Genomic DNA, 27,403 nt, shown 5'->3' with positions numbered 1-27,403 from the left:
GGAGGCGGTCTTCGAGTGGTGATGACTCGGGGAGATCGGCCCCTCGGGGTATGGCTCTGGTAAGTGCTTGTTTGATTTGCAAATATCGGAACTGCTCCGAGTCGGCCATTTGATATGTTGAGCGCAACTGGGCAAATGTCACAATCTCTCCCTTCTTCCACAAGTCCCCTACCCTAGAAATTCCAATAAGGTCCCAGTGAATAAAACCTTTACTATTGCGAAGCATACCCACTTTTGGGGTGTCCCAGAGTGGCGTGTGTTGGGTGAGTACTCCCTCCCAGCCGAGCGTTCGCTGAGCTGTGAACCAAGTGTGCACTGCGTGTGCCGTGGGGTTGATCAGTGTGCGTATCTTGGCCTTGCTATAGAGTGAGCCCAAGAGTCCGTCTGTACCAAGGGTGTGTCTGTTAAGTCGTAGGGCTGGTTCCTCCTGCGGGCGTGGAGCCATTGGTTCACTACTATAAGTAGAGAGGCCCAATAGTATAGTTGTACATTGGGCAGGGCAATTCCACCATCTTATCCAGCTCCTAATGAGTTCGGACATCGCTATGCGGGGGGAGGGGGGGGTCTTCCATCCCAGAGGAGGAGGCCCACCTCTGCCTCGATGGATTTGAAATAGGAGTTGGGGACTGGGATTGGCGTGTTTTGGAGAGCCTACAAAAACCTGTGAAAAGCCATCATTTTGAATAGGGCCGCTCGACCCAAAAGGGTCAGAGGCAGTGAGTGCCAATGTTTCTCGTCGTTTTTGAGTCTCCTGTGAGGGGGCAAGAGGTTACGCTTATAGAATTGAGTGTGATCTGGTGTGATGTGGATGCCCAGGTACTTAGATCCATCCTTTCCGAGTTGTATCGTTACTCCCCTGGGCAAGCGCGGGGGGCCGCGGATAACGAACATGACCGACTTCGCCCAATTGATCGTGTATCCAAAGAACCTGCCGTAGGACGCACAAATGTCTAACAAGCAATTGATTGATCGGCTAGGGGAAGTCATGTATATCAAGATGTTGTCAGCGTAGAAGGAAATGTGGTCCTCCTACCCCTCCGTCCACCGCAGTCCCCGTATCACTGGGTCCCCTCTGATCCAAGATGTGAGCGGCTTAAGCACTAGAGCAAATAAAAGCAGGGATAGGGGACAGCCCTGTCTGGTCCTGCGCCCCAGGGGGAAGTCGTCAGACACACGTCCATTAACCACTACGTGTGCCAGGGGTTGCATATATAAGAGCTAAACCCAGGCAAGAAATTTGGGGCCAAAGCCAAAATGTTGTAACACTGTGAACAAAAAGGGCCATTCCAACCGATCAAAGACCATACTGGCGTCTAATGATAGGATAACCGCCTCTTCTCGAATAGTAGGCATGCGGGCCATTACACTGTGAAGCCGTCTCGGGTTCATTGCTGTGTTGCGGGCGGGCATAAAACCGGATTGGCCGGGGTGTATGAGGGACATATGATGTGGTTAGAGCCTGGTCGCCAGTGCTTTTGCTAATATTTTTGCTTCTGTGTTAAGGAGTGAAATTGGACGGTAGGAGGTGCACTCCTTCGGGGGTTTACCGGATTTTTGGATCATCACTATGGTCGCTATCCTCTGGTCTCTTGGAAGTAGTCCCTTTTCTAGGATGTCCTCGTACATCTGCAATAAATAGGGCCCCAGTGTTTCCGCTTCTTTTTTGTAAAGCTCCACGGGAATACCGTTCGGACCCAGTGCCTTGCCCGGTTGGAGCCCTCTGATAGCAGCTGTGAAATCATCAGCTGTAAGCGGCGCATCCAATGTGTGCAACTCCGGGGCTGCCAACGTTGGCAGACGTATGTCTTTAAGAAAGGCCAGGTTTTCTTCCACGGTGAGGTTCGGGGTGGGAGATTAAACTGTCATGTAGTGTTGTGCAAAGGCTGGGACTATGTCCTGTGGGTCTGTTATGTCCTCCCCAGACGCCAAGTGTGGCTGAGCCACCCAGCGACTTGTGCGCTCTTTTTTATCTAGCCAGGGAAGAAGCTTGCCGGCTTTGTCTCCCACTTCATAGATAGTGTGTTGCGTTTTCTTAGCTCTGGCCTTAGCTTCTTCTCACGTGTGGTCCCTATAGGCCTGTCTAGCAAGGGCTAGTTTGTGAGTTGTTTCGTCGGTTGGGTCTCTTGTGTGTTCATCTTCTGCCAGGCCAACCACCCTCTCGAGCTCCTGCAACTGAAGGGCCTTGTCCTGTTTGTGTGAAGTGATCAATGAAATGGCCTGTCCGCGCAGGGCTGTTTTGTACGCCTCCCAGAGAGTAGTGCGAGTGGACACTAAGTGTGTGTTGTCCTGAAAATAGTGCTTCATGGTTTTGTGTAGGTTTATCCCTATGGTTGGGGCCCTCAGGTATCCTGGGTATATAGGGTATATGCGCCTCCTCCCAGTGTGGTGTGATGTGTATGTTCCTGAAATAGGGGAATGATCAGATATTACTCTAGGGAGATGTGTGATCTCCAGGACGTTCTCTAGGCTTGTTGGAGAAGTGAAGATATAGTCAATCCTGGACATACTGTTGTGGGCTCCTGAGTGATATGTGTATTGACACACCGTGGGGTGGCGTGTGCACCAAACGTCCACTAGCCCCAACGCTTCTGAGAAATCTCGTAAGTGTGTGATTTAGTTCCTTGGTCTCTTGGTGGAAGTCTATCCCAGGCAGCGTGGAGTACAGCATTAAAATCGCCCCCATGATCAATTCCCCTAGGGGCAGTGAAAGCAGGAATTTACCCAGGGCTAGGAAGGCCAGACTGTGAAGTGCAAGGTTGTAAGCTCGCCCTTCCCACTGACAAGAAAGTGCCGCAAAGCATCCTTGGTCATCTGTCTGGTTGCTCCGTACTACCAGCGGGCAACTCTTTCGAACCAGTATTTCTACCCCTCTGGAGCCTGATGTGAATTCAGAGTGTGCTATCATCTTGCAACCCCATCTATCCAGAGCTTTGGTGGCAGTCCCCAACAGGTGTGTTTCTTGTAAGAAGACCAATAAGGGAGCATGCCTCTTGAGATGTTGTAATATTAGCCCTCTCTTTATTTTGTCACATAGGCCATTCACATTCCAGGATATAAAGGTAAGAGGGGGGCTAGGCTTGTTTGTGCCCTCCGGCCGTGAGTGCACATGGTCAGGAATGGACATTAAGGCGATTGTAGGGCATTGAAGCTGTGTGTGCCGGTCATAGGGTTCCATGCGTGCTAACCCTGAAATGTTCGCCGCTATTCCAGCACCCGGATCGATTCTTGGCACCGCCTGCTGCTTCATTCAGCTTCATCACGCCGCCAAATAACCGGATGTGCTCAAATCTGCAATGAACGACTCCGAGGGTTTCTAAATACAGCAACTCCGCGGACACCGGCCCAGTAGATGTGCTTAAATCTGCGATGATTGATTCAGAGGATTCCGAAATGCAGCACCGTTCACTCACCGCAACCCCGTCCTGAGGACGATCCCAACTAAAGCGGATCGAAACATCGTCGACAACACAGCGCAATCAATGGCGCGGCTCCCCTCAGTGGCTCACTTTAACTGTCATCTGTAATTGTACCTAATCTGACTGAATTATAAATTAGAGCCATTGTTCTTGATCATCACACTGTATATATTATTTCACTCACACCACTTGCGCCGTTTTTGCTGTGCACCATTGTCACTTGCGTCGCCACCTTGTGTCACATGTACACACTGAGCACCAAGTGCAATTTGGGTTGCTTCTTGATTTACTTCTATACAGTGTTGCCATAACTGTATATCTTGTTTATACTTCAAATATGTGATGCTATGAGAACTTTCTAAAAACCAATTGAGTCTCCTTTTTCCTTGCTAGTAATGCTTTCGGCATACATACCTAACTGTCTACTCATTAATACGTCGTGGGATATTGTCTGTTTATTTTATCCCTCTACCCTAATCCCAACCTGGTTTAAGAGTCATAATGTACGGCATCAGCATTTGACAGTGAAACATAGGTAAAATAAAAATTCCAAACTTGAACAGTAACATAAACAAACCCCCCTCCACCCCCTCCCTGCATCCCTGCTAGACGGATTTCCAACTACCCGCCACCCTAACAGTGCAGAGTGCTTTAGTCCCATAAAAAGTACTTGCGAGTGGGGGGAGAAGACATCCGGAGCACTTCGAACATCTCCTCACTCAAAGACGTTTGGAAAGTTAAGAACGGTACAGTACATATGGCATCGGGAAGGAAATATAAAGTTTGTTATTCGTTATCCCGGTGGGTCAGCACCCAGTCCTTCGGGAAGATCCGTGCTGTAGTTGTGTGTCGCGGTGTAGGGCTTTTGGGGCGTTCTTTGTAGCGGTATTGCGAAGTAGGTGCCTATCAACATCGATGTTTCACTTCTCTGGATTTTTCGGAGGCTGGTCCACTTCACCACCTACTACTTGTCTCTGGCCTTGTGATGTTGCAGCTGGTGGGCAAAGCTGTTGTTGTCTACTGTCTTTTCTCAACCCATTTGCTTGGTGCCAACCATCCAGCCAGATGTGGGTGTCTTCAGGTGTTTCGAAAAACCAGGTTGTCCTGTCCACCACCACTTGAAGCCTCGCTGGAAACAGCATTAAATAGGTTAGTTCCCTGTGCCTAAGTTCCTTCTTGACCTCGAGGAAGCTTCTTCTCGGTTTGGTGACTGCTGCTGTGTAGTCCGGGAAGAACGAGATTACTGAATTTTCTATGCACAATGGCGAAGCCACCCTTGCTGTTTGGAGGATTGCATTGCGATCCCTGAAATTAAAAATCCGAGCCAGGATTGGTCTGGGGGGGCTCTCCCGGTTTAGGTTTACCGCCCGGCACTCTGGGAGCCCTTTCCACGAGAAGAAACTGAAAAGCCCCCTTGGTTGAAGCTGGGTCTTGATGAGCTCCTCTATGCACAGGTCCATAGCTAGCACCCCTTTGGATTCTGGAACTCCTGTAATAGCACATTGTTGCGTCTAGACCTGCCTTCTTGGTCGTCCAGTTTGAATGCCATCTGCCGGCTTTGAGCTTCTAACTGTTGGCCCTTTCATTGTAGGGTGGCGGTGTCTTTCGTGAGGGACGCCGTAGTGTTTTGACTTTGGTTACTCTCGAAGCCATTTTCTGAAAGTCTGCACGGAGGAACGACACTTCCACAGAGATAGATCCCACCGTTGTTTGGACGTTTGTTAAAGCGGCCATTATGTCTTATAATGTGACTTCTTGTTGGCCCTAAGGCGTTGAGTTGGATACTGTATGGGCCCTTAGGGTGGCAGCATCTGGGGTGTCCTTGGAATATGCGTACTTATCCAACTTGACTTGTTGGGTTGTGCGTTGGCCCCAGCCCCTCATTTGGTCCGTTTTCCGGGGTGACCCTGTCCATTGGGCCAGTGTTAGGCAGTACTCACCGCCGCCTGCCTTGTGACGGGGTGTCACTTGCTGCGTTTCGGGTTTCCTGCTTCGCAGTGAGGGGGGACGCCGGTGGTCACTAATCCCGAATTAGGCACTGTGTTGTTGAGGTAGTCTTTGGCCCTCAACCAGGGCCAGAGCCAATTCGCCGGGGGTCCCCAGCGGGCCCAGCAGAGTACGGTTAGCTGAAGTGACACACACTGTCATTGAAGTCTGTGACTGGCTTGAGAGTAGGAGGTATGTGGAGTGTCTCGGCCGTGCTACGCCAACGTGTGCGCCGGGCCCTCACTTGTGGATCTTTTTTTTTATGGCGCTGTTTGTTATTCGAAGGTCTGGGATCCTTGGGGAGGGATAACGCCTCCTCTTTTTGTGCGTCTTGAAGGCCTTGTGCCTGGCGTAATGCCTGCCCCCTTGTCGATGACGCTGGAGCGCCGAGCGGCCCGCTTCCCTGTTGGCAGTCGCGTGCCTCACCAGGGCCGCCGCATGGTCTTATCAGCACTCTGGAGGGCATGCAGGGTCGAGGTGTCTGGCTAAGGTCCCTCTTGCTGTGGAGTGCAAATCGTCCCTTGACGTCACGTTCTTACAGTGGGGCGTGGGCACTATCGTGGTGGAATGGTGTCTCAGGCGGGGCCTCTTTTGCATATCCTGCTGCTGGCCGCTCCGTGCTTGGCACACCAGGACTCTTTAGGGGCCCGGTCGCGGGCCTCGATCAGGGTGGGGGGTTGAAGATGGCTCCCACTGCCAAGCGCCACCTGTGTCCTCTTTCAGGGGTATTTGGGGCCTGAAGGCCAATAATCCCTGGGCGCAGAAGGGCCTCTCCTCCCTGCCGGGAGCCACCGAACCACAGTTGAGTCTTGCGGGGACATACACGGAGCAAAGCTGATGTGGTTGGCGAAGTGCTAGGGTACAGTCCCAGGGGTCCCCTCCAGCGCTGCTCACCTCTTCCCGTTTCCTGAGTGCTGCGTCGAGTCAAGCGCGGTCGCGCGTTGTGCGGCGAGTCAAGCGCGGTCGCGCATTGTTGGTGTACGCGAGGCCACTGCTTCAGTCACGGTCACAGGCCGCTCCGCGCCGTCTCCCTGCAGAGTGCTGAAACAGTGCTGCCCCAGCTCCAAACTCGTCGGAGGGAGCCTCTGGCGCACCGATGCCGGAAAAGTGTCTTTGGGGTTCAATTTATTACAGATAATTGAGCGGACTTTGTGGGGATTTCTTCGTGCTGGCCGGAGCCGTGCTAGGTTGCGGCCATTATGCTCGGCTGCAAGCCACGCCCCCTAAGGCATTCTTGCTGTAGTTGGTACTGGAGTGGATGACTATAGCATCTTCTTCAGGTTTAGGATGCAAGTGTACAAGTTACAGTGGATTTGTGACTTCAGGATCTGATTTAATTTCTGCCCAAGGATCTCTGATCCACTTCTCTTAGGAATCATTGACACCAACTGGCTTTGGTGGGCTGCAGGAGCTGATGCTGTGCTCGGGAGCAATGCCTTGTTACACTAGTGCCTTTAGGGTCCAATAATTTACTGGCTTGGATAGCAATCGTCTTATTAACTACAACTAGGAAGACAATGGAAAAGAAATGGAAGTTGCACTGCTTCAATGGGAGATTGTCATTTTTAAATGACATTTCAGTCATGTGACGGCTTGATAGGAAGAGTAGATGGTACCCACAAATATTTTATTCGCATTCGCTGGTAATCCAGGACTCTTGATGACAAACACAGCACAATTATGTTACTGAGTCACACTGAAGAGACCCACAGAGATTTTGCTATGATAAATGAAGCAATAGCTGAAAACGTCTCCCGAGAAAGGGTGTTTGAAAAGTTGAACATGCCCTTAAAAGAGGTACTGTTAACTGTCTATTTGACGCTTCAAAACTCTTGATGAGTCAAGATGAAACTACATATTTTCTTTAAATTCATTACTAGCGCCGAAGTAAAGCTATATACAAAAATATATCTATGTTTTAAAATGTAATAACTACGTTTACTTAATAATTGGAAAGTGGGAAAGGGAACAACTCCAATTCTCCTGAACACTCAAAATACAGTTCCTCCACTAAGTATTAAACAATTCATAGAGAAAGACATTGTGTTGTTATAAATATAAAAAGCACAGGGCATTACCAAACAATTTAGATTCAGCACACTTCCACAAAGCTCCAACTCTATCTCCTAATGCACACTTTCCCAAAGCTTTTGCTACCACTGGCCACACGTACTCATGTACAGCCTAGGCACAATATAGCCAAGTGTATCTTGTCAAGATTTAGTTCCTCATACAATAATTAGAAATAGAAACTAATGCAATCACCCCTCTTGGCCTTACTGTGATGCCAGATGCAAAAGGATGCCAAACAGCTTCACGCATAGAGTCAGACTTCCTTCTATCGCAGTGAAGCACTCCCATGCCTTTATCCCATTCACACAGAAATTCACCATTCATAAACAGCCACTGTTCACCGAAATACAGGTGAACATTGAAGAATAATGTTATTCTTCCTTACCTTTCTTAGGCTTCTGTTCTTTATGCCTGAAGAAATGAATGACATCTTTAGGATTGGCAATTCGATCCACAAATTTCTGGCTAAATCGAACGGCATTGAAGGGTTCAAAGCCACCACTGTAATCTACCTAAATGTAAATTTAGAACAAATGAGGATAAATGTTACAAGAGATGGAAAATTGCTAACCTTTCCCGTGTAAAATAATATGTTAATGGACAAAAAAACTGCCAAGGAACCATTAGGTTGAGAGCACTAGGAATCAAGCTTAGTATGTAAATGGCACAAGGCAATAACATTTTAACCAAGCAAATCTACTTTACAATTCATTGCTTCATATTTCAGAAATCTACCCGATCCCGCTGTGGTACTCAGGCAGAGCCACATTCTTCACACAAGTGAACAATGTCCTCCTACAGTATATCCAGATGGATATGGATTCCTGCAAAAGAAGCTGCTTGTTTTGACTAGTGCAGAGGTTGTTAACTTTTTGACTTCTGTGGACCCTCACTGACTCATGACTGGGATCCGGGGCCCCCCACTGAGTCATTACTGGAAGCAGGGGACTCCCCGGCCAAAGCAATTTCCATGATTTGGACCTCAAAACAATACACACAAAAATACAAAACAAGTATAGACCAAACAAATGCTCAAATATTGAATTTTTTTTTAATTCACTATCAAATACAGAAAAAGTTTTCAATTTTTCAGTTTTGCTCCTTTTTTAGTTTATGCCTCATTAATTTTTATTGATTCATGTTAATATTATTTAATTGTGAAAAACAGTCGCAGACCGCCTAACTAGGCCTCGTGGACCCACAACACAGGGTGTTGGGATAGGAATGTTTTCTGCATTATGTACAGGCATGTTTCCCAGCCCTGAATGCCCGAAAAAGTGTTCATGGTAACTTGACTTTCAATTTGTAGTCCTGGTATCATACTAACCTGGCATGCACAGGCAACGTGAGGTACTCAATATACCAGCTTGTTGAGCAGGAGTGTCAGATGGGCAGGTTAAGTTTAATTTAATGGCTCTTCTTAAGTTTGACTACTGTCCATGTCATGCCTTTTGCATAGACCACAGATATCAATTAGAATAGCACAATAACTACAACTAAATAGATCGATAATGGTGAAACCCTATAAGGGGAGAAAGCAGACTGGAGCTCACCAGGAAATCTGGTAATGGGGGCAGAAGGGGTGGTAATATCCAGCCAATTTAACTAGAAATGTTTACTCGATCCATCCTAAATTATACATTTATCTTTGGCACGACCCACACATCCGCTTCTGTAAACTACTAGAATTCAATCCGGCCTCTGCTGTGGTCTCCAAAGGGTGTTCATTGAAGCCTGTCTTCCCTTTGGTGGTGAAAGGCACACAATGTAGACACGTGAGTTGTGGATAAAATGCTACACTTTCTCTGAGTCTTGAACAGTAGCAACACACCCTTGGACTGACATCATTGCTGAGTTGTTTCAAAATCCTCTGACCAAGAGTGTGGTCCAGACTCTTTAAAACACCTCTCAGGAGAGCATAATACATCTAATGCAGCTGACACAAGGCTAAACACCTGCTTGCAAATTGTGTCTTCTTCCTCTGATTCTAGAATCATCTGCTGCGCAAACGACTCAGACCCAAAAGTAGCATTGTGACTCTCTCCACTGCATTCGGGGTCACCTTTCCTTTGGCTGGATGCACCATGACATATACATGCACATGGGAGGGAAAAGTTAAAATAATCTTGGTAGCCCATATGTATAGTGATCTCGACATGCATGGCCCTTCATACATCTCAGTTCCATCAGAAACAACACTGGTGCGGGCATCTCGATGTTACAACCTTGGTCGAGCTCTCAGCACCCATGCTGAGACCTGGAGCACAATTGAATTTAAACATGGCCGCTGGATACTGTGGTGACCAGTCTTATATTGTAGAGTCATTCTGGTCCAGTAATAGGTTGCCTCAGGCAGGATTATCTTTCCATGCATAGCTATCCTACAGACGAACGAACCGCCGGCAGACACCTAACCACGCTCACTAAAATCTCAAGAAGAAGGGCATCCAATCAGTGAATGTAAGTCCTGTTAAGTTGCACTGTTACATCTCGCTAGTTAGAGCAGTCGTTAGTAGGATGAATAAGTACACATTGTGTCAGTTGGTTTCATTTCATTTTATGGAAAACACAAAGTATCTATTGTTGTACTGTGCCATACACAGTCCATGGAGGCAAGTTCCCCAGTTTATGTAAAGTCCTTAACATGTTGTATTACAATGTGATTTAGAGTTACATGTTGAGTAATTAGACTCAGTGAATAAGCTGGCTTTACTCTTATCTTTATTCTTCCATAGCGGATAGCGGAGGGATAAAAGGGGAAGAAAGGTTTGCATTCATATAGCACTTGTTACCCCTGATGGATGTTGAAGCGCTTTTCTGGCGAGTAGTACGCCACTCCGGAACTCATAAAGGATTAGTGTTGAAAATTAGTATAGTAAAATATGAAGTTATTTGAGTAGTGGATACGTTTTTCAGTTATTTGGGTAGAGAAGGATAGGTGACGGGATAGTGAAGAGAAAGAGGTTTGTATTTAAATAGCGCTTGCTACCCCTGATGGGGTTTTGAAGCGCAAGTAGCACGCTACTCTGGAACCCATCAGGATTAGTGTTGAATTAGTGTGGCGAAACATGAAAGTAATTTTAGTGGGGGATATGTTAGTCAGTTATTTGGGTTAAGAAGGGCGGAGGGGTAGAAAAGAGGGAAGAGTTTAGAAAGGTTTGTTTTGGGGGATCAGTATAGTAAAAGAGGTGTAAGATGATGCAAGGAGATATTGGGTCGAAACGTCAACAACACATCTTAGGTTGCAAAATGATTTGCTGTTTATGAAAACCTTAAACATGTTTTTAAAGGATATTTTTATGAGCATAATGTATATAACAACCTTGGGTGCATTAGTGTTTTAAGCACAACTGTATATATGCACTCTTTTTTTTTAGCACTGCCCCGTCTGTGCTAATAACATTACATGCACAGAGCTGTTGAACCCTATAACACAAATATTTTGGCTCAGAAGAAGACAGGCTCATATAAATGTTTTTTGGTGCAATGCGCGTATACATTTGCTGATGTTTTCACAATTGATGGATCTATTTGTGCATTAATCAGCATGCCGCTAAATAGTTAGTCACCTGTGAAGAACTGGTAATCGTAAAAGAGTTCGTAATATTAGAAGGTAAAAAAATATATATGGGCCTTGGCGAGATCAGAAAACGGAATATACATGTCAAGGTCCATAACAATAGGCTTAGTATATTTATTGAGCTAGTACAGTTACTGCGATACATAGCGTAGATTATTTTACAGGTATTTCGCAATCATACATGTGCATGAATGATGAAAACTAGCTGGTCAGTTTCTTCATCTTCAACGTGGGTGGAGCAATACCCAAATATAGTTTTACCTAAAAAGCCTGATTGACGGTGTGCTCATGTGCGAGCATATTTGTTTAGCATAGTGTATTTTATTTAACATTTGGTGAGAAGAAGTCGTAAAGAGCAGTCTTTCTTGATAGTTTGCCCCAATCCTTGTAAAAAAAATCCAAGTAGAGCCCCTAAGGGACAAATGAGACCCACCTGTATTGTTTTGTGTAAAAACCCAGCACAACTGTGAAGACACAATTTACAGGCAGGTGTTATTCTGCATAGTCAGAAGCACATGCCAACTAGTTTGGCTGTCACAATGATCTATGAACCTCAGTACACCAAGGATGTAACTTCCTGTTATTGTCCAGGCAATCTCTTGACAAATTTGGAAACAAGACCACTCAACGCTATCTAGACATGTTCAACCATTTACTTAACTTTCTCTACATCACCATCACATGGATGGGTTAGAATGGCAATTGACTATTAAAACCTTCCCACTGTACCTTCAGAACTCCTATCTAACAGCTTGCCCCTTGCTGTGAGATACCAACAAGCTGCACACAAATCATCCCAAAAACCTAAAATAGATAAATACAATAAGAAAACATATGAGATACTGATAATAGTAGTTGTTAGTAGTTTGTTGTCTTTAAATAATTTTTGTGCATTTTCCACCACAATCTATTTATGTTGTGACAGGTCACTGCTGCTTCTAGCGATAATTGCACGGGGAACAGAATTGTTTGCACATAGCAAAGGGGAAAAATTGAGATTTTAAAGCGTTTTTATGTTGACAAACGTAATAAATTGAATTGCATTGAATTTGAAATACTGATAACATGCCTTAATCAAAGTAAAAAATGATGTCTGTCATTATTAATAGAACATCTCATATAATGAGATGTGGACTCATAAATGCAAGGTTTCTAGTAAAACACTCTACAGAGATTAATCTGATGCTAGAATCCGATAAGTGAGACATACTGTTTGGGAGAGGTCTGTCCACCAGATTTCCAAAAATTGCACAGGGCAGGAGAAACTAGCAGAGGAAAAAATGGGTATAATTTTGAAAGAAAAATAGAACGTTACTACTCTAGCTCATGATGAGCTGACAGGCCCCAAATGAATGGGTTTCACATTAAAATCTGAGAAAGGCTGTGTTCTCTCAGGAATCCATGCTATTGACCTTAGGGCCCAGCAACCCCCTACCTGCGATCTTTAATAGGACACATGTCAAACCTGGCCCTTACTCACTCAAACTTCTCCATCATAGGAGATTTTAATATGTGTGCAGAAGAGGATCTATCACTCCCTTTCAAGGAACTAAAGGGCCCTTGTGAAATCCTGGGACTGCGGCAATTAGTGGATGGCCCCACTTACCAAGGTGGTCACACTTTGGACCTCATTTTTTCATCAGAGGAACTCATTGTAGTGGATGACATGGAGGTGTGGTTGCAGATGGTAACTAGGGTCTTGAAGCGGCCCCACTTTGCTTGTGATCTTGTCCTCTGCACGTGGCTGCCCTATAGCCGCAATAGTGAGGACATTTCTGTACTGCGATGGAGGGAATGGGGGTATGAGGTGATCTCTAAAAGGATGAGAAATTCCTAACTTTTGGGAAGGCACAGCAAATCTGGAAGGATTTCCCGAATACACCCCAAGAGATGGAAACCCCACACTTGCTGTTGAGGGCTGGGGCGGTAAGACATATGGTGACGCATCTATGTAAAGCCCTCAAGGCGGAAAGGGTTAGGACTAAGCCTGCGGCCATCCGGCGTGGTGTAAGGAGCTGCAAAAACTCCTGACTGATGCGTAATGGAGCGTGACCTGCGAATTGGTGAAATGGCTGTCATGCAATGCTAAATATAAGCTAGCGCACTTCAATGATGTGCAAGGCACATATTTAACTCAGTTACGCTTAGTCGAATGTATGGTGACAGTAGTGCTGATTGCCCCAGATGTGTGGGTCAGAGTGCTTCCTTCCTGTATGTGGCTTGGTCATACTACAGGGCGCAGGGCTATTGAACAACTGTGATAACACAACTGCAGGCCGTAACAGCATAACGATCGAGGAGTCGCCTGCTCGGTATTGTGAAACAACCTAAAGGGGGTAAGATGCACTGAAAGTTCCTACAGGTCACTTTAGTATTGGCTAAGAGAAGGGTGTCCATAGGGTGCTTCAGCACAAGGTTCTCTTCCATAACATTTTGGTGTAAAGACTTTATTGAGTGGGCACTGGCAGAGGAGGCTCTTATAAAAGTAAATCGCCGGGATGAGAAATTGCAGGATATCTCTGAAATTTTGGCCACATTTTTGAGAGACATGCACAAGGTGATGGGTGGGGGTAGTGAGCAGGGCTCGCAAACACAAGGTACGGAACAAACTTTCACACAGGACCAGAGTTTGAAAGATGCCGGGGGAAACACTTGCATCGGGGCAGGTGAGTTGTGAGTGGTCTAGAGGATGCGCACACCTTCATGTGCAATTAGGGGTTTTGATGTTTCCTTGATTATGGACTACTAATGCACTTGCTGTGGGGGTGTGGGGGCGGCATTGGGGGTCGAAACGGAGGGGTGGGGAATGAGGTTTGGTTACCTTTATACATGCACCTGGGGATGATGTGTACACTGAACTTCGCATTAGTGGCCTTCCATATTAATAAAGACATTAAATGGCTGTAATACAGAATTGGCCAAAATGAGGCAAGGAAAAACATGGCATAAACTGAATAGGCCAACACAAGGAATGTTGTTCGATCTAGCTACATTGCAAGATCACAGGACAACAGTTGAAGATAATTATGAAGCTGCAGCGGAAACAATTGTTGAAACACCAGATACAGAAATACCCTCGAAAGACACTAAAATACGATGCAGACCCTGAGCCCCATAGTACAAAATAATATTTAAAACATCTAAACAAGCCTGCAAGTAATTGGACAGAAATTGGCGCAGTTCCAAAAACAGATGTGAACAAAAAACGACTAAAGAGCAGCTCTAAATAAATATGAGAAGGAGGTCTGCAAGGCAAAAGCCAACAAATGTGCAAATGCAATTCTTGAATCCCCTAACAGTGATAAAAAAGTAATTGATCTCATGTGCGAACTAACTAACCCAGAGTGAGTGAGGCAAGTAACTGAACCCTCACAGGCATTATGTGATAATCATGCAGAGTTCTTTGATAAAAACATCAAAAAGATCACTGAGGACATTATGGCATTTCAACCACCAGATCTTAACCCCAAAGACACTCCTGCCAGCCACGTTAGAAAGCAGGGCTCCTTTGAATTTCTGGCGACCGACAAAGGAGAATGAGCTAAAAACAACAGAGACGGTGCACAATTTAAGTGTCATCAGTGACAACAGATCCATTGAGAGCCATGTAAATAAAATGGCAGGCACTTGCTTTGCACTTCTCGGAGACTGAAGGAAACTTTTACTGATGCCCTCTCAAGCAAAAACTTTGATTGTGCGAAGTGTGACACTAAGTAGACTTGACTACTGTGACTCTGTTACTTGGAGTATCTTAATAGCTAATCAAGAGATTGTACCGAGTCTAAGCTTCAGCTGCAAAGCTGGCACTACACTGGCCAAGGAGATTCTCTGCCTCTAGTGATATGAAGGAACTCCAGTGGCTCCTGGTAAATCGGAGGATAGCCTTGAAATCTTTGTGCATAGTTTTCAGAGCATTTCATGTTAAGGGTCCTTTGTCCCTGCAAAGAAGATTTAAAAGATACGTTGCAGGGAGATGCCACCATTCAGCAACTGCAAAACTCACTTGGCGTTGCACAATTCTGTAAAAAAACAGATAGGGCAGTCGGGTCCTGATCAGAGCTGCTCAGCTTCTTAATAATCTTCCAAGCGCCCTAAGCTCTGCAACAGACCTACTGCACTTCAGAAAACCCTTAAAAACCGGCCTCTTTCCTGTGTAACCCAATGTTCATTGATTCAGCTTGCTCGATAGCAGGTTGCTTCTTGTCTAAGAAAAGGCCTTCAGCGCCAGGATACCTGAAAGGTGATCGTACGCTTTATAAGTGATATAAATGTTAAGTCTAAAGCAGATTAAAAAAAATAGAGAATCCAGAGTCTGCACAAAAAACCCGAGAGGCAGAAGAAACAAACACGGTGTGGAGGAACATTTGCAAATGTATTAAAATGATAAGGTATGTATTGGTTTTTAAAAAAATTGAATGAGAAATTTTAAATATACCTCAAAACATTCAATGATCATATCACTGATCAACAGAACAAAGAGCAAAAAAAAAAAAAATCGGTGTGCTGTTTGAACTAGGCAGATTGCGTATCATAGAACAGTCCATTCTGAAGGAACAGAGACAACAAAGATCTGCACATCCAGCACTTGAAGAAATGCCACCTTCAGCATTGTCTGGGCAAGACACCCTGGTCAATCCTGCTTTAAATCAACTGATTGAGCTTTACTCATCACTACCAATTGGCTCTCTACAAAAACATGTTAGCGAAGGCCATAAGGAATACAAGTACAAGGAGCCGGGTTGTTTACCAACAACTACATCTTTTCTTAAACTGCTAGCGAAGACACATGGTTATGTATGGGACAATCTGCTTAGAATGCATTGTTTGTGAGCTGAGCGCAAAAAGGCTTTCAGTGCCAAAAAATGGCCTTCACCTCAAGAATGCGGAAGTGTGCAGGTCGGACTCTGGGGTACACACATTTTGTACTCTCAGTAGATGCACAGCCACCCAGCTCTTGATGGAAGAGTGAATGGTAAAAAAGCAGAACTTCTAGTTCAGGAAGAGGGAATGCTTTCTTCACCCAAGCGGTACAAAAGGGGATGGTAATGGACGGAGCATCTGATCCAATCAAACACTCACACCCAGTCAAAAGATCTGGGTTTAATCCATCACCGTTCTTTAGCCCACTCTGCCACCCCAGTTCAGACATGGCTATATGCAAATCAGTCTGACCCTGTGCCTCATGGGAACAGTCCAGCCCGAACTGCCAAGCCATGCCTTCCCTGGACCAGAAACAAGCTTCCGCGGACCGGTTTCTGGCATTCCAGCCGTCTTCAGCCCGGCTTGCTTGAATCCAGTGGCAAAGTGAGCAAGGGTCTCAAGTCTGAGCATACTCTGCCACACTTATGGCGGCCAAAAACGGAACAAAAGGGGGTAGTAATGGACGGAGCATCTGAACCAATCAAACACTCACACCCAGTCAAAAGATCTGGGTTTAATCCATCACCGTTCTTTAGCCCACTCTGCCACCCCAGTTCAGACATGGCTATATGCAAATCAGTCTGACCCTGTGCCTCATGGGAACAGTCCAGCCCGAACTGCCAAGCCATGCCTTCCCTGGACCGGAAACAAGCTTCCGAGGACCGGTTTCTGGCATTCCAGCCGTCTTCAGCCCGGCTTTCTTGAATCCAGTGGCAAAGTGAGCACGGGACTCACGTCTGAGCATACCCTGCCACACTTATGGCAGCCAAAAGCGGTACAAAAGGGGGTGGTAATGGACGGAGCATCTGAACCAATCAAACACTCACACCCAGTCCTCACCCAAGCGGCAGTTTTCCAACTACCACCACCTCAGTGCTCATTAACCTCGGAGTATGGACAGAAAATGGAAATCCATGCATTAGTTCTAGCAACAAGCGGCGGAAGTCTGGTTCTGCACCACCTAAGATGAGCGTGGAGAATCACCTGAAATCACACATCTCAACGCCTGGAGTCTTCTGTAGTAACTATTTACCACTGTTATCCCATCCTCTTTAGGACCTAGTTACTATTAGGGTTGGAGTCTAGCCTGCAAAAGATCAAAAAACTCCAAACAATACATTACTTCAGTGACTATCTTCATGTATGTTTCTGATATTATTGTACACAAATCGCTGATTGAAATAGTGATTTTACAAAAACAGATTTAAAATAAGCAAAACACACTTGAAGAGAAAAAAACATGAGGACAAACTCAAACAAATAATCCAGATTCTCAATTAAGTTTCAAATGCATAGGCTAGCACGGTTATATTTCAATACAACCAGTAAAGTCTTACTCGCAGTCGTATCAGGGGTTTTTCTGGCTGGCGGGTATTTCCCAGGTGCTCTCTTTCTGCAATTTCAAGCATTGATTCAATCTGAAATGTAAAGTCAGGGTGGTTAATACAGCAGGTCAGCAAGAAAGATTTGGTTTCGTGTTTATTAATAAAACCAATGATTTAAAAATAAGCACTTTACTCTTTCAGTCTGATGACAAATGAGTGTATATGTTTTCTATTTTAGCATTAAACAAAAAAGCATTTCAACCAAATTATAATAGTTTTGGGTGTCCACATTAGCAGCACAATGTGTTTTTTTTTGTTCTCTTAGCTCTTTAATCATAACTTCTACCTCCGATACTTACCATGATTTGCTGTGAGCACCGGGAAAAATAACAACAACAAAAAAAAATATGATGATGCAGTTGTGTCAATTATTAGCTTCACACATGGGCCACCAGGCACTGATGAGCCTACTAAAAGCCTCAAATATGGAATTATATATTTTTTAAATGTACTTCAGAAATTATAGGGCAAAGGAGGAGTGGGTGGGGTTGAATTGGTGAGGGTGACCAATGGGAAGGGGTATGATTAAATAAAAATGAAGCCAGTTGGTGGGGCAAAGGGAAAAGCAGAACATGATCGAGAGAGCAACACCAGGGTGAAAAAGAACAAAAGTAATTTCCTAATTGTGATTAGTGGATAGATACAAGTGGCTGGCCACTTGCTCCGGCACACCTCGTTGCACCACGGTACAGCACTCGTGAGTTACTGCTATGCCTTGGACCCAGCGTTAAATTCTGGTACTTACAGCCGTGCCAACAACCCACAATTCCCTGGCTGTCTAGTGCCCTGGATGGGCCTTTATGGGTTTGAGCCAGCCAGCTCCTGATTAAGCAAGGAGAACATTGGTCCTTGTTCCGTTTACTTGGAATCCTGCATACTTTATAATAGTAGTATAGATTATATATGATATACCTTTAAGCAATCACTGCATGTCCATCCTGCTAAGGTCTTGTGAAACGCTGTATCTTCCTACAGCTGTAGCACATTTACAATCTACGCAAAGAGTATTTAGAGCGATTAACGTTTCTTACTTCAGACATCTACCTTCTGGATTACATGAATATGTTCTGTGATTCTAATTATGTTCAACATGAAAAATTCATAAGTTGCAATATATTAATTGTAGACTACAATTATAGAGTTTACCTAGCAAAAATCTATCACTTTTCTGTCCATATTGATATCTTTGTACCACACTTGTATCAAAAGAAGGGTTATCAAAGTCTGTGCAAGGTGAGGATTATTTTGCTCCTGTCAAGCTGACAACAAGTTGGAACTGTCTGGGTTCACAATTCTCAATGGATGGTGTTCATGTGCAAAGTCTAAGGGCCCTATTAGGATGGCGAGCGGATCGCCCCCCCGGCGGTGACCGGCGGGGCGATCCGCCCGCCATCCTTGCAGCAAAGACCCCCCCCTTTTTTTCTTTTTCTTTATCAAAATTGGGGACAAAGGGGCTTTTTAAAGAGATCCAGCATACGTGCCCTATCAGGTCCTATGAACAAAAAAGTGGACACTGTTCCTCTATGAGTGGTGTCCAGCAATTGAGTGGTGGTGGAGGGGAATGAGAAATGTAGTAGAAAAAAGAGGGATGCGGGGATCCCGCTTTTGCGGATCCAGGATCTTCACACATCCAGCAAGCTAGGTGTCAAGCTTCATCATCTGGACCTGCTCTTCGTTGGGCCGGCGCTGCAATACCCAATGGGCACCCGCAAAGGGGCTCTTTATCGGAGATCTTTTGTTCCTTTGCCGTATGTTGAAGTGAGGGTGTGTGGCCCGTGGAGGTGTAGATATGGTGATGTGTAGTGAGTGCGTTAAAAGAGGTTGGATATTCCAAATAAAGTTTTATTCCAGTTGGTAATCCACCTCGTTAAAAACGTGTAGAGTGGCAATACCCCTATGGAGGGGTCGTCAGTTGAAACTATGCCAGCTCTTGAGATCGACATGTTTCTTGCCTGTTGGTTATAAAATACCGTGGCAATTCTTCAGGACCTATATTGTGAAGAAGTGAAAAATTATATCTACACTACATGGTGCAGCTAATAGCGAACAACCATCAAGGAGACACTACTTCCGGTTGCTCCAGTAGTGTTTGTTGAATACCTCCCTTCTGTGGGAAAATCGCCTCAGCTGGTACGGTGAGTCGAATTGGCTCCTCCAAATTAGGTGCCGTGTCCAGGAGGGGGACCGCACTGGATCACCTACCCTCTCTCCGCCCGTACCAGGAGACCCCCGCCATATTACAATGGCTGGGGTGTCTGTGGCGGAGAGAAAGACCGTCCGCCGCTTTTCCGCCCGGTCGACAAGTCGACCGGGCGGAAAAGGGTTGAATATGGTGGCGGTGTTTGTTAGACACCGCCAACCATATTAAAATGTGGGCAGGAACATGCCTTTCCATGGCGGCAAGGCATGCGGAGGCCCGTTGCAGGTCCCCAGGGACTCTGGGGGGTGGGGGTTGCACATGGGGGTACCTATAGTACCCCCCTCCCTTTCAATGAAGAACGTGGCAGGCACCGTGCAGTGCCTGTCACGTTGTGCATTGAAACGCACAACCTGCCTCTGTGGCATTGAGGCCGGAGGTGCTCTCTGCACCGCCGGCCGCAATGTTGCAGATGCTCCATGCACCTGCCAGTTTGGCGGGCGCATACTAATCGGGAGTACGCCGCACCCTCAGCGGGCAGTCTTGCTTCCCTGCCATACTGGCCGCCCGCCATACTAAGGGGGCCCTTAATCTTTAAACAAGTATTGTTCTCTTACACTTAGGTGTATCCAGTTCAGTCTTTCATTAACTTTAAAGGATAGCAACAATCTCTAAAGTTTGAAAACCCTGGCAACAACATCCTGCTGCAGCACCTATGCATCTCGATTGCCTAGCAACAACACACTGGTCCTTGAGGAGCTTGCACTGTTAGATCTAAGTGACTGCCACTATTTGCAAGTTTTGTGAGAGTCCTGTAATTTTCCTTGAATTCACCTATATGTCTTGTATAGTGTCCCCATCCTAAACAAAAGCCTCTTTTAAGCAGCCCCCCCCCACTGTGCATATTTTTCCTGATTCTAAAGGTGCACACAGACAAGTAGTACGGAGTCTCGTGCATGTGCGCAAACCAGCGCAGGTAGGTAACTGGACCATAGAGTGTTTGTCTAGATACATAAATCAATGCAAGAATCAGTAAATACAAATTACAACGTAATCATATGGCTACATCTAGGTATGGTATCCAACCATTCGGTCAACGGAAAAGCTAGTAATGATAGCAATAATTCAGAATAAACAACAATTGCATGTCTCCAGTAAACAAGGACAGGACAGGACCTTGTATCCAACTTCACAATCAAGGGTTTCTCAACCAGAACATGAGAGTTGACCAACGCCAGGGGCGGCTCCTCCATTGGAGTGGAAGAGAGTTGCCCCCCACTTAAATGGGGGGCCCTGAGATGAAAAATAAAATGGTATTTCATTTCCATTTTATCTTTCAGCCCCCATCCAAACAGACCATCCGGACGGCGGTCGTACAGCTGCTGAGTGACAGCAGCAGGGAAAAGGGTGGGCTTTGTATGCACTGTTTAAAGTGCATATGTCTTTTTGGCCGGACGTCTTGAGATGGCCTGTCACACATGCGCACTTTAAACAGCTCTAAATCAGGTGTCTTAAGACAGCTAGGTTAGAGCAAGTGCATGACTCTAGAGCGCTGTCGAGCGGCGAGTGAAGACCCTTCCTCCAATCAGCCTGCTGCTCTCATGCTGGTGAAAGCAGCGCCCTGATTGGTCAAGAGAGTTTCCTTATGGCCGGACTACAGTTACAACTAAGACGCCGGCAGCGAGGAGGTCCTGTTGAGTAAAATAAGTATCTTTTGTGTTTTTATTTTAATTTTATATGCACGATCCCCCCATCTCCTTCGTAGATACCAGCTGCCACTGTCATGACTTTGCACATGAACACCATCCTTTGAGAATTGTGAACCCAGACAGTTCCAACTTGTTGTCAGCTTGACAGGAGCAAAATAATCCTCACCTTGCACAGACTTTGATAACCCTTCTTTTGAAACAAGTGTGGTACAAAGATATCAATATGGACAGAAAAGTGATAGATTTTTGCTAGGTAAACTCTATAATTGTAGTCTACAATTAATATATTGCAACTTATGAATTTTTCATGTTGAACATAATTAGAATCACAGAACATATTCATGTAATCCAGTAGGTAGATGTCTGAAGTAAGAAACGTTAATCGCTCTAAATACTCTTTGCGTAGATTGTAAATGTGCTACAGCTGTAGGAAGATACAGCGTTTCACAAGACCTTAGCAGGATGGACATGCAGTGATTGCTTAAAGGTATATCATATATAATCTATACTACTATTATAAAGTATGCAGGATTCCAAGTAAACAGAACAAGGACCAATGTTCTCCTTGCTTAATCAGGAGCTGGCTGGCTCAAACCCATAAAGGCCCATCCAGGGCACTAGACAGCCAGGGAATTGTGGGTTGTTGGCACGGCTGTAAGTACCAGAATTTAACGCTGGGTCCAAATCATATATAATCTATACTACTATTACAAAGTAAGAACTGGGAACCTTTGAGGCGGCTAAACTCGGGAACTACAGCGCCAATCCAAACACCCAATACATCATTGGAATTGGCAGGGTCTGCAGAGTGACATAGGCTATATACCCCCCCAAAAAATACGTTCTTTAAAAAATATACCTTACAAAAAAAAGTAGTCCCTTGGAAGTAGCGCCGGCCGTGTGCGTGAACGTGCTGACATCATCAGGAGCGCGAGGAGTACAGCCATGGGAGGAAAAGTAAAGACGGCGCGGAACCGACATCCGGTTCACTGAAATGTTCGGAGCCGTGGGGAGGAAAACGAATGCGGCGTTCGGCGGGAGGAGAACAGAAGACAGCGGCGGCGACAGTGGGGACGCGAGGTAAGGGACTTCCTGGAGCGCGGAAAGGAGCAGACAATTTGTTAAATTAAGATAATTCCTCACTTTGCACCTTAAATAAGTGTTTTTGCATAGAATGGTGATAAAAAATGCCAATGCCTCCGATACCCTCTTCGGGTGCAGTGCAACCGTTGCAACTCTCGAGTTGGGAGCTGTTTTCTTTGCTATGGGCCCCGGTACAGAAAAAACTCTACATAATGGAAGGACGGTCACTGAAGCCGTTCCTTTTTTGCTGGTGTTCACTCATAGCAACGCGGCCTGGCAGCACATTCAAAGACGCACTGCCGTTTGAGCGTGGTGATTGTTTCCAGGCAGCAAATGGGATCCATTTATTAAAATTATTTTTGGGAGAGTAGTTTTGACAAGCCCCTTTTGATTTAAAAGCAAGACCGATGACACGCACTTCTGATAAAAAACTGATCTCAGATCTGTATCAACACTTACTCCTCACCAACATACACACCTACAACGCAGGGAGGGTCAGGTGGGAGAGGGACCTGGGGAGACAACTCACACGCAAGGAATGGGAAGGGGTTTACTACAGAGCCAGACATTCAGCCTACCACACGGGCCTCACCAAAACTATGACCAAGGTGGCCACCTACTGGTACCACACACCTGAACGCTTAACATCGATGGGACCCCCGAGTTAGCGACCGCTGTTGGAGGGGGTGTGGGGAGCTTGGAACACTGGAGCACTTACTTTGGAGTTGCGACCGTCTGCAGCCCTATTGGACATCAATCCTAGATTTGATAGATGCACACTTAGATACTCAACTCCCCAGGTTCCCTGCTTATGTCCTGCTTGGCCTTCCTAACGCCTTGATGTACCCCTTGAAATCCAGGAGAGGGAGACTTATTGTGATCGCACTAGGGGCAGCTGTGCAAAACATTGTAGCGCATTGGAGAGCTACCCAGCCTCCCTTACAAATAGGGTGGCTGCATAGACTATGGGCGGTCCTAGGGATGGAGAAATTGTCACTGGCAAAGGCAGGGAAGGGAGAAGAATTTGCAGCACTTTGGCGGCCATTCCTGACCCTGCTGATGGGAGAATTCCGTGAACTGAGCTGCCCCGGATACCTACGATTGCTGCGCCTCGCAGAGACCCCTCTTACGGAACCTAAAGCGCAGCAACGTAAGCGTAAGACTCCAGGCGGCTCTGCAACCTAAGGAACCTACTAGTGAGGTGCCGCCTTATAGGCTATTTCTTTGCTCCGTGGACAAGGAGGGGGGTGGTTGTGGGAGGAGGGTGGGGGGGCAGAGGTTGGTGTTTCCTCTTTCTTTCCTTTCTTTTTTCCTCTTGTCGCATAACCACTACAGCATGCACCTGTTTTTTAGCCCTTAAGACGCGGCCGGCCCGGATGGGTTGTAGGTGGCTTGCTGTGTTAACGCTCACATTTGGAGCTTCTTTTAGCCGTGTTTACACTATTGAATTGTTCTCCACCGCTTTGTGCCGCTGCAGGCACCGGTTGCTGTGCTTGATGCAATGTTTTCCTTTGCTGCTCAATAAAAAAGATTTAATACTAAAAGCAAGACGGAGGCGCGACGCTGCGTTATTCAAGGTGGTCCTGTCCCCGCTGCTTAGTTTGTTATGGCATAATTTGGTGGCAGGCACACTTGCTGCACGAACTAAAAACTGTGACGGGTGTCAGTATTGCAGGGGCCCTGAAGCAGCCTTAAAGTCGGGCGGGTGGGGGCCCAGAAGCAGCCTTTTTCTCCCGGACAACGTCGGGACGGGCTGCTAGTATTAGTAATAAAGTGCTGGAGAAAGAATAATAAAACCACTAAATGCTTTGTCTTTTATTTAGATCTCCACATTCCTCCAGTTAAAGACAGTGCCCAGCTGTGCAACCAGACAGTGTCTGGAAGCTCTTTTGTCCGTTCACCTTTCCATGGGTCTACTTCTAACCAATTTATTGGTCAGTATATGCTCGTTGGGCAACAATGCTATTCAAACAACCCACCTAAGGAGAGCATAAGATATTAATCTAAACAGAAAGAGACAAATTAAATGTTTTGTTCAGTATGTGGTTAGTGGTGCCTTTGGAAGAGTGTAGAAGTCCAACTAGAATGGGATTGTAGAGAAAGTGCATCCTCACAGTTTCTCACCAAGCGTTTCTTGTTGAACATTCCTGAACTTCAACTACTTTGTCAGGTGGAGCGCCTGACTTGTTGTGTACGGATGCACCAGAGTGCCTGGTCTCTTTCTGTTGTCAAATAAATCTTGGTTAACAATCGTCTGCCTACAAGAAGCATCTGTCTTAACATTCATCTCAGCAGCAGCCATTTTACATATGAAACATTACTTCTCAAGTATCCCACAGGCTACCCCTTATGCAGTGTAATGAAAGAGCCACTCATGTGATCTTGGCACCCTATTATGACCATCAACCACCACCATTTTAACTGACTTTAGTGTGTTATTTTACCCTAGCCTTAATGTAGGATGGTCCTGCATATGCCCTGTAATTTTGGTGTCTTTCAAAGGGAGCTGTCGCGGAGTGGAACAGTCTTGCCAAGAGCAGAGCATGTGGGATGTGCATTTGAAGGCGTGCAGTTGTGCAGAAATGTGTATTGTATTGTGAATTGGTGAGAATTATGAGTTCTTTGACATGGTTTAATGTCATTCTGTTCTCTGACTATACCTTGCTTTATGGCAGTGCTTACTATTTATTAGCTTTGACATGCTTTCATGTCATCTTGCTTTTCAATTCCATCTTGCTTTGGGCCTTGCTGTATGCATGGCCTAACTAACTACATTTTCATGACTGAAGCTATGCTCTGTGCTTGCACGTACCTGCAAAGTGGGGAGGGCATGTTCTGCTCTTCCTCCTGTTTTTCGCACTTTACTGACTAGAGAAAACCGGTTCTTATCAGAGGAATGTACATGATCCATCTTGAAGCCATAGCAAAGGCCTGATCAACCGATGCCGTGGTCTTGGAGCAAAGCGGTACAAAAGGGTATGCTCAGACGTGAGTCCCTTGCTCACTTGGCCACTGGATTCAAGATAGTCTGACTGATGAGGATTATGAATCCGAAACCAGTCCCAGAATGCTTGTTTCCGGTCCAGGGAAGACATGGCTTGGCAGTTCAGGCTGGACTGTTCCCATGAGGCACAGGGTCAGACTGATTTGCATATGGCCATGTCTGAAATGGGGTGGCTGAGTGAGCTAAAGAATGGTGATGGATTAAACCCCGATCAGTTGACTGGGGGTGAGTTTTTGATTTGCTCAAACGCTCCGTCCATCATCCCCTTTTGTATCGTGTGGTCTTGGAGCAGACTGGTACGGGCTCTCATGTGAACGAGGGGGCGAGGCTTGCTAGAAGTTTGTTATGTTCGGATTTTTATTGAAAAGGGCACCCTACTGATCTGGTGGGAATTTGGATTCCGAGTGAGGGCAGACCTGCCTATCTCGGATTGAACCCTGATTCCTGAGCTCTGATTCCCGGCTGAGTGAAGACTACCCCCAGCCAGAAGTGGGCAGTGTATGCATCAGGTGATGTATTGAGTTGCCATCGTGATGTGAGCCAGTCGCTGGGATCATTTGAGGTGTTTTCTTTGTGGTGTGGGAGGTGCACATCCAGAGCGATCCTCGACTGTGTGTGTGTGTGTATATATATATATCTTTCTGATCTCTTGCAGTACGTCCAGTATATCTGATCAATTATCAGTTATTGCTTTTTTATTAATCAGTATAATTATAGATTCATGCCATTTAGATTATAGTTTGCTACATATATATGAATCTTATGCATTTGGTATCTGAGATAGCCTTTGTTTAGAGAGTATTATGTAATAAACCCCAAGCCTTATTCTAAAAGTGATAGAGTCTTTGCATTTTGTTAAATAAAACCTTTTTTTCAAAAGGTGCTGTTTGTTTTGTGTTGAAGTCTTGCTGTGCCAGGAGTGGTAAGACATGCTCAATAGTGTATATTATTCAAAGGTGCAGTGGTATATTTGCTTCCCAGCTGGGAGTGCAGGGATTGGGTGTGGCTTATTGGTGAGAAGCCACATTCAAAACATGCAGTCTTATGTGAGATCTACTTTAGTTCTGAATGCAATATTAACTTCTATTTTTTCACATGCTTATTATTGCCTTACCTTATTTCTAACAAACAACCATCTTCTGGCGCACATGCGCACACACTTTATTTCTATAAAAATAAACACTCTTTGCTAATACCTGCATTAGCTATTTATTACTCTACTTACTTCATAACACAAATGTATTAATAAAAACACACCCTGAAGTCACTTTTCCTTTGTACACCATTTTGTTCATTTCACTTGTTAAACTAATTTCAGACAGCCTCTGTTTCTTTACAACTTTCAAACCTCAGACTTCCCTTATTCAGTTTAGATTTTGATGAACTCACGTTTCCTTTCAGCCTTGTTTTAATCCCAATGATTTTAGTCGTTACTATTCTACACGTGGAATAGATCATAAACGTGGTGTGCAATGAACACTGCTCCTCATTACTCGTTTTCACTTTACGTATGTTTCCCACGTTTTTTGCTTCATATGTTTTACTCTTCTTTTTTAGGTCTGGCTTTACAGCACAGCTGTATACAAGATCTATTATTACTAATTCTTTAAAGTGTAGAGAGTGTGCTTTGGTTCTGCCCGGTGGGGTATCTCTCTCTCACCTCATGCTATTGACTGTAATGTATAACTCCTCATCCTCTGAAATATTTGCATTACAATGCATGAAGGACTACTTAACACCTCCAACGTACACTGTATCATCACACCCTGAAGTCCTTATTTCATACATACATATTGTAGAAACTCAATACTTTTTAGGTCTCGCTGCGACGAGCGCGCTGAAAGCGCGTTCTCGCAGCGAGAACTATAGTCGGCGTCTCCGCCGACAAACGAGACGAAGGGAGACAAGAGCTGAGCTTCTACCATAGACAGCTCACGTGACGTTGCGCGGCCCAATCTTAAGGCGCGCTCGGAATCTGATCTCGCAGTCCCGCCCCTTCTCACCGGACCGGCACCCGCCCTGCACGTCTTGTTAATGTGCTTGTTATTTTTTACTTTGGCAGCGTGGTGCATCTCGTGTTCAGAGGCTAGAGACGTGCCCCAAGGTGTCT

The 27,403-nt window shown here is 45.5% G+C and overlaps 1 protein-coding gene across 1 annotated transcript in view; it reads right to left on the bottom strand.

Annotated features, from left to right (window-relative positions):
- MRE11 (MRE11 double strand break repair nuclease) overlaps positions 1-27,403 on the bottom strand; it is a 468,980-nt gene that overhangs the window by 225,306 nt on the left and 216,271 nt on the right. Inside the window, exons 10-11 of the mRNA XM_086935305.1 lie at positions 17,313-17,393; positions 7,861-7,987 (exon numbers count right to left, since the gene is read on the bottom strand). Coding sequence (XP_086791431.1) covers positions 7,861-7,987; positions 17,313-17,393 — 208 coding nt within the window. The remainder of the gene's footprint in view (positions 1-7,860; positions 7,988-17,312; positions 17,394-27,403) is intronic.

Source organism: Lissotriton vulgaris, chromosome 8 (assembly GCF_964263255.1).
Source record: "Lissotriton vulgaris chromosome 8, aLisVul1.2, whole genome shotgun sequence".
Classification (NCBI taxonomy): Eukaryota; Metazoa; Chordata; class Amphibia; order Caudata; family Salamandridae; genus Lissotriton; species Lissotriton vulgaris.
The sequence above is the reverse complement of the archived record's forward strand: the minus strand, read 5'-3'. Positions and strand labels throughout refer to the sequence as shown.